Source organism: Lolium rigidum, chromosome 6 (genome assembly GCF_022539505.1).
Source record: "Lolium rigidum isolate FL_2022 chromosome 6, APGP_CSIRO_Lrig_0.1, whole genome shotgun sequence".
NCBI lineage: Eukaryota > Viridiplantae > Streptophyta > Magnoliopsida > Poales > Poaceae > Lolium > Lolium rigidum.
In genome coordinates this window covers 14,595,581-14,608,095 of record NC_061513.1, presented here as the reverse complement: position 1 = coordinate 14,608,095, position 12,515 = coordinate 14,595,581, and the positions used below count along the sequence as shown (strand labels likewise).

General features: G+C 46.2%; 1 protein-coding gene and 1 long non-coding RNA gene across 3 annotated transcripts; both read right to left on the bottom strand.

Moving 5' to 3' along the window:
• Nucleotides 1–220: 220 nt before the first annotated feature.
• LOC124667366 lies at nt 221–2,938 on the bottom strand. Of its 2 annotated transcripts, none has more exons than XR_006991232.1 (3): nt 2,702–2,938; nt 2,122–2,596; nt 221–627 (listed from the first exon to the last, which is right to left on the bottom strand). It is a non-coding gene; the product is annotated as an uncharacterized LOC124667366 (long non-coding RNA). The 2 variants fall into 2 exon arrangements; XR_006991233.1 differs by lacking the exon at nt 221–627 and having other exon boundaries at nt 1,989–2,192; nt 2,264–2,596.
• A 574-nt stretch (nt 2,939–3,512) lies between these two features.
• LOC124662193 (WRKY transcription factor WRKY28-like) lies at nt 3,513–6,122 on the bottom strand. The gene is made up of 3 exons (XM_047200065.1): nt 5,800–6,122; nt 5,543–5,686; nt 3,513–4,140 (listed from the first exon to the last, which is right to left on the bottom strand). Exons 1-3 carry the CDS (start codon nt 6,120–6,122, stop codon nt 3,513–3,515), a joined length of 1,095 nt encoding a protein of 364 aa, XP_047056021.1.
• Nucleotides 6,123–12,515: the final 6,393 nt, after the last annotated feature.

The window sequence follows — 12,515 nt, the reverse complement described above, 5'->3', positions numbered from 1 at the left end:
TCGTGAAAAAAATCATGAATCGTTCAAAGTTGGAGTGCTTCATATTTGGGAGGTGGAAAATTTAAAGATGGTTTCTTAGGTGTCATCCTGAACAATACTGAGGTAGGAGGTTTGCTTTTTCAAAACTATTGATTTTGCATGTGTTTCAAGAAGGGTGGATAAAAACAAAGAACAATTTGTACAGGTGATCGGGTTTGAGAGATAAATATTATTGGCCAATAGGAAAATTTGTCACTGTACAACACAAATGTGGAGCAATGTGGGAATAGTTGTTGCAATTAAGCAACAAAGTACTTATAAAATTTGTCCTCCCAAACGGATGGTGCTGCTGCAATACTTTAGTGTTCAATATCCACTGATTATTTCAAACCGTTTGTTCGTAGGTGACGTTAGGAAACTATTGAACTTTAATTGCTTCAATGATTTGATTTGGGATTTTCTCCAAGATGTCTTGTAGATGCATGTGAACAAGGCTATGTGGATCTTGTCAGCGAAAATCTTGTGGAGTTCTATATTCTCACAAACATTTGGGGTGTATGTCAGGGGATCAACAATGCGTATTGTTTTGGTCAACATGCCCCATATGTAAAGACACCGGCATGTTTGTAGGATGACTGGACCATGGAACTGAAATGAAAAAAAAAACTCATGAGAAAGACCAGAGAGAATGTATGCTAAAGGACTAGCTATCATTGAGTATGTCATAGCAATCAGTAATCAACAATAAGCCTACTGGAAACTACACTATAATGTCAGAGATGGCAGATTCATATCTCCCCCAATTCTTCGCAAAGATTAGAACAAATAAGGGGCACCTCTACCTCAAGCTCAGCAAGTCATAAAACGTTAAAAACTGCACAAAAAAAACTGATAAAATAAAAGCTTTGATCCAGCTCCAGTATAGGCATTCAAAGATGACAATGAAGTTTCATACTGTACTTGAGTTTATTGGAACCAAACTAACAAGTGCCAAGCTACAGGATTAACACTAAGAAACAATTGGCACCACGGATGTGAGAGCAAATTAATCTCCCAGATAAGTACTGCAATTTTCACGTTAGCTAAACTAATGAAAATGTGATAAGTACTGCAACTTTTCAACCGAAAGATCAGTTAGGGCTTTCATATGCTCCAATTATACCCGTTGTGATCATATAATAACATGAATGAGATATTAATTTTTGTAGGTCCTATGGAAGCGGCAACAATTTGTCTTCTAATTCAGCTAGCTGAACCGCGAGGAAAGATTTCCCCCTTTTAATAGCTTCCTCGGGGTGACATGTTGATAATTAGTATATATTGCAGGATTCAGTCAAATATGCGATGTAGTAGAAAATGTAGGTAAAAAAGTGTAGATAGGATGCTCACATCTCAGAGTGGTCACTCGAGGTTTACGCCGTTGAAGTGTCTTGCAATGTGAGTTGTGCAGATTCAAGACTCCTCCCTGTATTAGTGGAGGGTAAAAAGCAAAAAATAAGTACAAGTGTCGCTGAGGGTTTTAAATATTTGGCAGTAGATTCTCACCCGGTGAATCATGTTGACTGGATGAGGTCGGTATTTATTCTTCAAGTTGGTGCATTGAACTTGCCATGAAGAGAAAAAAAATTGTAGATACACATGAAGAGAGCCATATGGATCTTGTCTGCCATGGTCTCGTGCAATCTTTTCTTTTGAGGGCAAGATGGGAGGGGATCGAAAATGTTGATACATTTGTTGAGCAATGAGCAATGACTGGGACATGAAACTGAATAAAAGATGGTTCATAATTTACTTGTTCGGTCATATAACATGTAAAAGTTGGGCCCAAGGAAAAAACCGAGCAGTACAGTTTGCAATGTTTTGCTTCACATTTGGACTTGTGAACTGAGCTTGTATTGCTGCAAGTTCCCATATTTTATCGCCATCAAGGACGTTTGTCTGCGATAGGTGAAAAAGTGATGACCAGAACCTAATCTTCCTCTTTTCATCTAGAACAGTGCATGTAGTGTGTTTGTCCATTAACCATTTGCTGAAGTGTAGTTTCAGTTCGGCTAAGGCAGGTAGCTTTAGCAAAGCTCCAAATCCTATCTCTTGTAGTAGATAGCACTTTTATTCAAAAAATTCAGAAATGACAGAGACAACCTTCTAAATAGATGTGCCTGAAGTTGCTGATGGACCAGTTGCATTGCTGCTGTGGGCCTCGTCCAGTTCTTCTGCATCAGAATCATCATCTGGAATGTTGGCGCTGGTGTTGCATGATTTAGTTTTTGACGAAGGAACCTACCATTCTTATCTTGAAATTTCCAGATCAAGCTTGAAGAGATGCATGCCTGGTGACCAAGTATTCTGCAGCTAACACCATGGTGGTTCATATTAGTAGCTCCCAAATCCTGACACATTAAGCCATGGAACATAGAATGAGAAGAACAGCTGACAGCATAGCAATCCCCACGAGCAGGATGGTCCTAAGGTCAGCCTGAGCCTGAAGAAGAATGTCCTCTGCTTGAACACCTGGTCGGAGCTGATTAGCAGCGGCAACTGCAAAGATGTGACCCTAACGAGCTCGGATGTAGTCGACGTGGGCCTCCTCCCATTCCTAGAATCTGCATCCACCCGGCTGTGTGTACACACATTAAAATCAGATATGGAATACCATGTTTATTTGGCAAGGGGGGTGCCAATGTTCTGTACATCAAATGAAAAAAGGAGGAGAGAAACTTACTCCGTGTTAATGGCACTTGTAGAAATGCCTCCTCGCCGGGGGTCTTGGAGGAGGAGGAAGAGCTCGCCATCTGCTGTTCTTGGACGAGGCGGGGCGACGAGGACGCGGACAGCTCGCTGGGTGGATTGGGTTTGATTTTGGGGATTAGCAAGCTCTAGGACAGGATCAATGGGGAAAGAAGCGAGGAGGGGAAGGGGATCTGAGGAGGAAGACAACACGTCTATTTGTGATGACGTCACGGAGTGGGTCCCACGATGTTCAATACGAGGAGAATACAACACGAATACGAGAACAAGTAGTATCGTACCATACTGGGACAGATCGAGACGGTCCATTAGTTAGGCGGGGGACGGTGAGATTCAAGGGAGGGTCGTCGCTGGGTGCTCCACCATATTTTCGCTTCGGGGCTCTCCTTGTTAAAAAGTGTATATGAAATAATAGCATGACAGTGTAAAGGATAAAAGAAATACCTAGTTTACACTGTGTTTATCAAGAAATACTTAGTTTACACTGCATAATAAAAGGAGCACTTGTATTTTACTGAGATAATTACTTTATTGCACCATGCATTTACATCATTGCACCGCCACGCACGCCACACGTACAAGTACTTCTCAGTTCTCACACCATGCACACAATTATTGAGCGCCCTGTACTAAATCACTAATCTTACCCTGCTCACAACACAAATCCTCACAATTTTGGGAGATTAATCAACTATGGAACGGCTATTTAGCTAGATACTACTAGTAATCACACACTGGGGCACCCTTGGTGCACACATGCACAAGAAATTTAATTTACTAGTCAGCTAGAAGATGTTGGAGAGTATGGCCATGTCGATGTACGGCGACGCCGGGGTCCATGACACGGACGACGACGTGGATGGCGACGGAGACGACACAGGCGCCCGTGTCGGCGATCCCGACGAGCTAGTGGTGGTGGTGGCCGTGGAGTTGCACGACGGTCGCCGGACCAGCAGCGGCACCATGTCCTCCAGGAGCCCGCCGCCGCTCGGCAGCATCCGCTCCTCGCCACTAGCAAAGCCGCCGTCGAACAAAAACGACGACGCCGAGCAGTTGGGCACTGCGTGCTCAAGCTGGAAGCCTGCGTCTGCGGCCACGTTATGACCACCCCCACTATCGCTGCTGCTGTCTCCTCCAGCGCCTGCAGGGACGACGGCACCGTCGAGCAGTATGGACGTCGTCGGCGGGGAGGTAGTCGTTGTTGCGGGGGTGGTGTGCAGGTGCAGCTTGGGCTTCTTGGCCGCTGCGGCGGCCGTGGGGGAGGGAGTAGTGGTCGGGTGCTGAAGGAAGTGGGAGTAGGTGTAGTGGAGGTGGAGGCCTTCGTAGGTGACGACCAGCGTGTCCGGCTCGTCGACGGCGCGCTCCACCTGCTTCTTGGCGTTGCACCGGGGGTTCGTGCACCGATAATAGCTCCTGACACGTTCAAATTAATTTATTAGCGCCATCAAAATCGAATAAGTTTTAATTGCACAATTTGCTCGATCGACAGGGGAAGTAATTACTCCTTTCGTATCACAAAAATGTGGGTTCTACATTGACACGGTCTTCCCGATTTATGTTGACCCACTACTTTTTACCGAAAATATATTTTTAAACCAAAAAATAATATAGTATACACTAAGATAATTTTCGAGACATGTCTAACCATATGATTTATATAAGTTCTCTGTTTATTGTAAAAAAAATTATCTAAACATGTAAAAAGAACAGTTTTTTATATGTATGGAGTAATAAGTAGTACACAAATACACATTTTTTAAACATGATGAACATGAATCCAAGATGCTATTCCAAGAGTTGCTTTTTTGCACGAGAAGGATTTTTTTTTCATTAGAGGACCAACGAAATTTTTTCTCTCTTTTCTTATGATGTATCGACGAAGGATTCAGATTAATCTCACTCGGCCGTGATAAAGTACCGAATTTACCTTGGGTTATTTGTTTTGGTCTTTTTTACTGAACATGAATTTTATTTTAACTTTTATTTACTTGTACGATAGAATCCCATCAATTGACATGTAAGACTCAGATTTCGTCAACGTTTAGTCTATGGTCAATACCTATTTTGTTTTACCAATTTTTAGCAATATTCTTCATAAGGTAAATGAAAAAAAAGCTTGTGAAGTTTGACTATATATTTTCTACAAAGTCTTCTATATTTGCCACAGAGATAGCGGTGCTAAGTATGGATTACTATTCCCATAGAGACAGCTAGCTAGCTAGCTCGCTCATGGCAATTTGTGGGGGCTAAGTATTTAAGGTTGCAATTAATTAATTCCGTCTGCATGCATGATGCACCTACCAACCTTTGCAAATCCCTACATGCATGTCATGCCTGATAAATCTAGTTTGGGTATGACCATATATTGTGGCAGGGCCGTGGAAGACGCTGTTGTCCAGGGAATTTTTGGTTATGGGAATTAAGTAAGGACAGTGCATAGCTAGCTAGCTCTGCCTTTATTTGGTTCACCAGAGTAATTGTCCGAATGCTTGGAGTTTGTCTCATTTGGGCTGCGATGGTGACGTGTCTGAATCCATCTTTGAAAAGTGAACACGAACCTGGTAAATATGCATGTTGCGTCTCATATGTCAACTGAAAGTTACACCATCAAGTGTGGATGCTTGGTGTTTATGATAAGTCGTTGCAGTAGTAAATGAACATTTCATGCAAGATTACCTAGCTAGGTAAATTAAGGGCTACAAGTTCTTTTTTTTTTTTGAAGAGAGGATTCCCACCTGAATTTCATTTCTTTTTGGAGAAAAAGAAAAGGGCTACAAGTTTAGTTGAGGAGATAGATAGATTGCCGAATTGGTACCTTGGGTTGGGGCTGTTCTTGATGGATTTCTGGCCATATTTCCTCCACTTGTACCCATCGTCGGCGAGCCCGTTGCCACAGCTCTTGATCTTCATCGTGTACTTGTTCTCCATCTTGCTCAGCACTTTGTCCGGCGAGAAAACCCTGAAGATATTTACCCACGCATATAATTAAAGCAATTGATCATGTAAAATTATGATTGTTCTTCACGTAGATAGATAGTCAACAATTCACAATAGACAGAAATATGAACGTACACTGGGCTAGAGCTATAGTACTTGCGGCTGTCGAGGAGCTGCTGCGAGTCGGCACCGACGCCGGTGAAGGAGAGGGCGCTCTCGATGTCGCTGAGCGTCGGTCCCGAGTAGACCGTGGAGATGAGCCTGTTCACCATCGACTCCCGGCGCCGAGCTCCTGCCGGTCCATCCTCCTCCCGTTCCTCCTCCTCATCAGCACCTTTGTTGGAAGAAAAATTGTCAGCGCCGGCCACCATCGCCGGGGCGTCGAGAAGCTCCCTCATGAGCTCGTCCCCGAATCTGAAATCGTCGTGCCACTGGTAGTTGCTGCTCTCGTCGCCCATCTCGTCCATGACCGACCGTCCTTCTTGCTTCCTCTGCTACTAGCTAACTATATCTGTATGAGTTGCCGTAATGGCTAGAGATTGTTCGACAGATTGTTGACAGACGTAAGCAAGAAGAGACTGTTGGAGCTTCGACTTGCTTTGCTGGCGGCTTTGATTGCACCAACCCAGTCCCTGCCATGGCAGGGTGTATATATAAGGGGACTTTTCACTCAATGCCAAAATGACTGTTATGCCCTCGGGTGTTGACTAATTAGTAAATACACCTAGATAGATTATTATTCACCACAGTAAACTATCACTTCTACTACCACTATCTAATGTAGTAGTGCTGAAGGATCAAGTAACAGGTGTGCACCCTAATTTGATTTGATATCCCCTAGTGGTCTAGTAGCTTTATCCAGCAATTAAGCTGAGGGGTTGGTTTGGAGCTGGGACGGTGCATGCAAAGATGGATGTTTATATTAGGGCACACACTCACATTAAGTTATTATGGACAAGAAGAATCGAGGATCGAAGCAACTGACCCAAAGTATGTAATTAATGCAATTGTCAACCACTAAAGCGTTTGTACATATGATTGACCCACTGTATATTGTATATATGCACAACTTTTCGCCAGTTTGAGTCAACATTCTTCTGCATCCTACCAAATCGAAAAAAGTAAGGGCAACTTGCATGCGTGCAGATTTTGTTCCAACTGAAGAACTGTACTGTCAGCATATGTTTTAAGCACTAAATTAATATGTAAAAAACTGCGGTAGAATCATTAAGATTTTCAGTGGCATAGAAGCATGCAAGGTGCTATACTATCTTTTCTTCTCAAAGCTAGCTAGATGTTTTCACCAAAATTATGCAGAGGCTAAGCAAAACAAAAGAAGTTACTAGCAAGAGATAGTAACTTCCTATGTGAGGTAGATGGCTTCCCAAGTTGATGTAAATGCTTTGGAACAGTGCAGAAGCAAAAAAAAAAAAAAACAGAAGTGACTACATAGCTAAACTCTAACTAATATCCATTTCAAAAAGCTTGTGGTGCTGTGAGGGTTCTGCTTGAACTGCCGCTGCCTAACTAGGGCAGTACCAATAAAACAAGGCCCTAAACTTCAGAGGAAGGTTAATCAGGGTCCTGGATAAGGGGTCTCTATCCACATAGCAACCACCACACTGAAGGGAGGAGCAAATGCAAAGCTGCTCTTGCACCTAATCATACCCTTTCCTGTTCTAAAGAGAGGCCTACAAGCTGCCTACTCCCTCCGTCCACAAATAAGTGTACATGTGGGGTTTTCAAGACAAATTATGAAGTGAAGTAAAAGTGCATTGGGAAGATGCATCTCTCCACTTCAATTATTTAACCTCCAATGAGCTAAGTGCTTGTAGAAAATAAGGAGAACATGTGCTTAATATTATTGGGTTTGATTTCCGTGCGATGAGAGAGAAGCAATTAAAGTGCATTGGGAAGATAGAAGTACACTCTTTTGTGGACAAACTTTAGAGGCTAGATGTCCACTTATTTGTGGACGGAGGGAGTAGGCAACATGTGTAAATGCGGGCACCAGGACAAGCCTCTCTTAATCACCCTAGCCAAACACATTGTACATGGCCTTAATTTGCATGTGTGCCAATTAAGTAGCCATATGACAAATTTGGTATAGTACCATAAATTTTCTGGCATCTTGGAAGGTTCAACTCTCTCTAAATGGTTATGCATGCAACCTGGTGATCTTTCCCACACTACACAAGGATTATGAAGCTAATGCTAAAAATAGTGGAAGAGGGGATATTTGGGCGATCCATATGTCTTACCTTAATTTTTCATCTTTTGTGATATTATATCGACATGCATGCAAGCTGGATGATCAAATTGGGTAGCATTCTTGTGAACCCTATCAGCCACCAAATCCAACCGGGAAACTACTACACATATACCTTGGCGTCTTGCATTTGGAGTTTGACTTTTTTGGCAATTTGATTACTCCTTGAGATCTATCTAGCTGGGTCGATCCACAGCCCAAGAATGCACGCATGAATATACTTTAGCACATATATACCAATAAAATAAATAAATAAGTATTTGGTTACTTAAAGCATGGGCTGACGTCTCTTAGGGCATCAACGTCACTAAATATTATTCCTAGAAAACTTTATTACTTATTATATATGGGAGATGGAGATGTGGGGGCTTTTGCCACCTTTTCAAGAAAGAATGTAAATGTAGTATGATCAGAAAGCGGTATGGTTTTGATCGCAAAAAAAGCGGTTCGGTTCCTGCCACTGGGCCCTACCTACTCATAAGCTCTAACTTTCATTATCTACCACCATCACGCCGACGTGAAGTGTGGCCCGCACTATCAGAAATAGCGTCAATTTGCCTTCAATCGATGTTTAGTGTTTTCTATAAAAACCTATAAATTTCTGGTTGATTTCTGTACCGAAAACAAAACAAATGGTGGCATTTGGCCTGTTATGTGGCGGTGTTCACTCATATGAACTTGAACCTAATAATGTAGTTGATGGTGTCAGACAACAAGTAATAGCACGCGTTGATGCCACTCGCGTTGAATCGTGTAGCTAGTAGATGTAAGCGTAACCATATTGCGATGTAATCATCGTAACGCATATGGTTCTCCCAACTCAAGCAGATGGTTAGACTGTGCGAACGGTGATGGTCGCTTGCTCCTCTAATTGTAGATTTGCATGTTTCTACTTGCCCGAGTTACAGGGAGAAATGTTGGAAAAGGAGTGAAAGAATGAGTACCAATTGGAATCTCTGTAAGTAATAAGGAAAGGTATGACAGAAGAGGAGGTGGTTGATGGAGGGATACCTTCACCCTACCCACGGGCCTAGGCATTGTTCCCCTCTCCCTCCACTTGATGCTACGGCGACAGGAGGGAGGGAGGCCTTGTTCTAGCCTAGAAGTTGGGGTTAGGGTTTATTTGTTGTGGTTCGTTGTTGGGGTGGCGGGAGCGTCGCTCCGGCGTTCTGGGCTAGTAATTAGGGTCAGGGTTCATCGACTCACAAAGTCTTATTGTTGATAGATTGCGGAATATGATTGTATTGATATGCGGTAATTGGTGATTACATTGAGCCTCTTGGGCTGTTTATATAGTACTAGAGACTTGGAGGGCAAGAAGCCTAGTAGAGATAGAATTGGAGTACAATCTTAAACTACCAAATATAACTAAACGTAATATACTCTAACACCCTCCCGCAGTCGGATCGGTAGTGACGCGGATGGTTCGACTGGAGAAGACGTGGTGTAGCCCTTGATGTTGATGTCGATGAAGCCGTTGTTGTCGTGGTCGATGGTGCCGTGTTTGATGTAGTCACCTTGGAGAACTTAGTTGAGGTAGATGGTGTTTTGGTCGTTGTCATCGTTGAGCCTGGGAAGACGCTCGAAAGGTTGGAGTTGTTGGTGGGGTAGAAGTAGTAGGCGACACGCTGCACCGCCGGACTCGGGAGCGCGCCGGGGACGAAGGCACGTGCCGGTGTTGCCAGTACCGAACATGCGAAGACAGGGACCACCATGAGCCAGGCGCGCCAGAATTGGATGGAGTAGCAGAGAAGGCCTCCATGATCGGTGTAGATAGGGCCTGGACTGTTACATCGGAGAATCACGATCCCGCTGGGAAGGGCCTTCACAGAAAAACCAAAACGATCAAATTCAATGGTGCAGTGATTATCGATGCAGAATTGACGAACAGATATGAGATTTTTGATGATTTGTGGAACTAGGAGTATGTTGTGAAGATAAAGGGGTTTAGTGAGGGTATTAAGAGTTTGGGAACCGACATGGGTGACAGGAAGAGTTGCACCGTTCCCGACGGTGACAAATTGTGATGAGGATGGAAGGAGAGAGTGGAGATTACCGGGATCGGATGCCATGTGAGAGGATGCACCAGTGTCCATGTGCCAATCGCTGCCGGGTGGCTGCAGGTTGTTGAGGGCAGCAAGGAGAGCCGGGTTGTCCAAGGCGGCGATGCCATGAAACAATGGGCTGCTCGATCTGCTGTTGCTGGTGGGCGGTGGGGACGTAGGAGCCCTGGGCTGTGTACGCCTGTGGTGTCATGCTGGGGCGCGGGCCGAGGAGGCATGGGGACGGCGGCTGCCATGCCGTCGGTGAGCGCGGCTGCCACGGTGTTGATGGAGGTGGCTGCCACGGGGCCTGCTGTAGCTGGGCGCGAGTAGGGGCCCCCGTCCAGGGATTGAACTGCCAGGGGTTGTCGCGGCCACGCCCACGTCCTCGTCCGCTGCCGCGTCCGCGGCCTCTGCCGCGGAAGGTGTTGGTGAAGTAGTTGGTACCGTGGCCGCCGGCGCGATCGCCCCCGAAGGGAGCAGGCGATGCGCCCCCGAAGGGAGCAGGCGAGGAGCGATCGCCAGAAGGAGGAGCGCGGGCGCCCCCATTGTTGGGCAGCACGCTCTGGCCCATGGCCCAGAGTGCGGTGGAGGCAGCGTTGCGTGCGTCGGTGCGGCGCTGGGTTTCTTCCAGGATGAGGGCGGAGCGCGTCTGAAGAAACGAGGGGAACGGCACCTGAAAGGGGAGAAACGAACGCAGATGGGCGTAAGTGTCATTAAGGCCTCGGAGGAGCGTCGGAACCGGCGTTTCGTCGGCCGATGGGCTGGCCGACGTCGGTGAGGGAGTCGGCGAGGTTCTTGAGCTTGGCGCAGTAGTCGCTGATGGAGAGATCGCCCTGTGGCGTGTTGCGGAAGTCGGCCTCGAGCTGGATGGCGCGGTGCTTCTTGTTGTCGCGGAAAAGATTCTCGATGGCGTCCCAGATGGTGAGCGCGGTGGAGCCGGGACGCATGACGATGCCGAGGAGGTCGGTGTCGATGGAGCCGTAGATCCAGGAGAGCATGGTGTAGTCATCACGGCCCCAGGCAGAGGTGGGAGACGTGTCGGAGGGAGTAGCCTCGCCGGTGAGACCGTAGCGGCCAAGAGCGACGAGGAAGAGCTCCCTCCAGCTTGTGTAGTTGCCGTCGGTGAGGCTGAGGGTGATCAGCACGTGGAGTTTGATTGAGGTGGCGTAGGTGGAGGGACTGGTGGTGGTGGGTTCGGTGGGGTTAGGGTTTGAGGGAGGGGTTTGGCCAGCCGGAAGGGAGACGGCGGCGGCGTTGGTGGTGGCGAGGATCTGCTGGTTGATGGAGGCTTCGCGGTCATCAAGGGCTTTGGCACGAGCCTCGAGCTCGCGCTCCTTGGCGGCGATCTCTTCGGGAGTCATGGTGGGAGAGGGGAGGGAGGTTGGCGGCGGCTAGGGTTAGGGTTTTTGGAGAGGAAGGGAGAGGGTTTAGGCGGCGGGGAGGATGACCCGCTCTGATACCATGAAAGATTGCGGAATATGATTGTATTGATATGCGGTAATTGGTGATTACATTGAGCCTCTTGGGCTGTTTATATAGTACTAGAGACTTGGAGGGCAAGAAGCCTAGTAGAGATAGAATTGGAGTACAATCTTAAACTACCAAATATAACTAAACGTAATATACTCTAACATTGTCAATGGGGCTTCTTTGGATCTGGCAATGGTGGATGCTCGGCGTGTTTTGGGGGCGCCTAATATCATTGACGAGTGTAGAAAATCCTAGAGATGGGTTTATCTAGACAGTTTTGAGGATAACTTGTTTTCTCCTTGTCTAGATTTTAGTTTCCATTGTTGATGTGAGTTGATCATTTTATTAATGAAATAGGTGGTTCCTCTAAACAAAAAAGGATAAAATAAGTGAAAACTACCGTTCAAGATAAATGGCTGGGATGGAAGGTGGCTGTGAAGATTCGCGCGGTCGACCAGTGGACCATACCCATATGCAAGCTTGGGTTTTTTGCATTACGAGTTGACATTGGGCGAGCTTGATGGATCCATCATCATCGCAGTAGCAGCAGGCCAAATCGAATTAATTAGAGACCTGGGAGGCGGACACGGGATACGACAAGGTGTTGACGCCCTGCAGCCCACGGCAACCCATCCAGCTACAGCTAGCGTGCGTGTCAACCCATTCAGCAGCGTATGGCGCTGTGCGTGCATAATTTTCATATTGTGTCGTGTGTGACGGACTGGAGTAACATGCACCTGTGATGCCGACATGGCGCCGGATGGAGCCACGGCAGCGCCAGCTTCATTCAATGGAATGAGAGGTCAGCATGCAGAGTCAGCCATGTTCGATTCGTCAGGCAAACAGGTAGGTGGTCAGCTGCTCGATCGATCGGCATGCATGGATTGACCTGCGTACGTGGACCATCACTGCAGTGCTGCTTTGTCTTACGTGCTGGCTCGCTTCGCATGGATTACTCCATAGATCAATTATTATATACACAGTAGATCGATCGATGGATGGATGCAGATCTAGCAAAGGGTCAACGCCTACGTACGCATGCATTGCTACACCAAAGATATGTACGT

Coding starts and splice junctions, on each gene's coding strand:
- LOC124662193 (XM_047200065.1), bottom strand. CDS start 6,122: ATGGGCGACGAGAGCAGCAACTACCAGTGGCACGACGATTTCAGATTC. Junction 5,687..5,799: donor TACTATAGCTCTAGCCCAGT/GTACGTTCATAT, acceptor AAATATCTTCAG/GGTTTTCTCGCCGGACAAAG. Junction 4,141..5,542: donor AAGAACAGCCCCAACCCAAG/GTACCAATTCGG, acceptor TGAACGTGTCAG/GAGCTATTATCGGTGCACGA.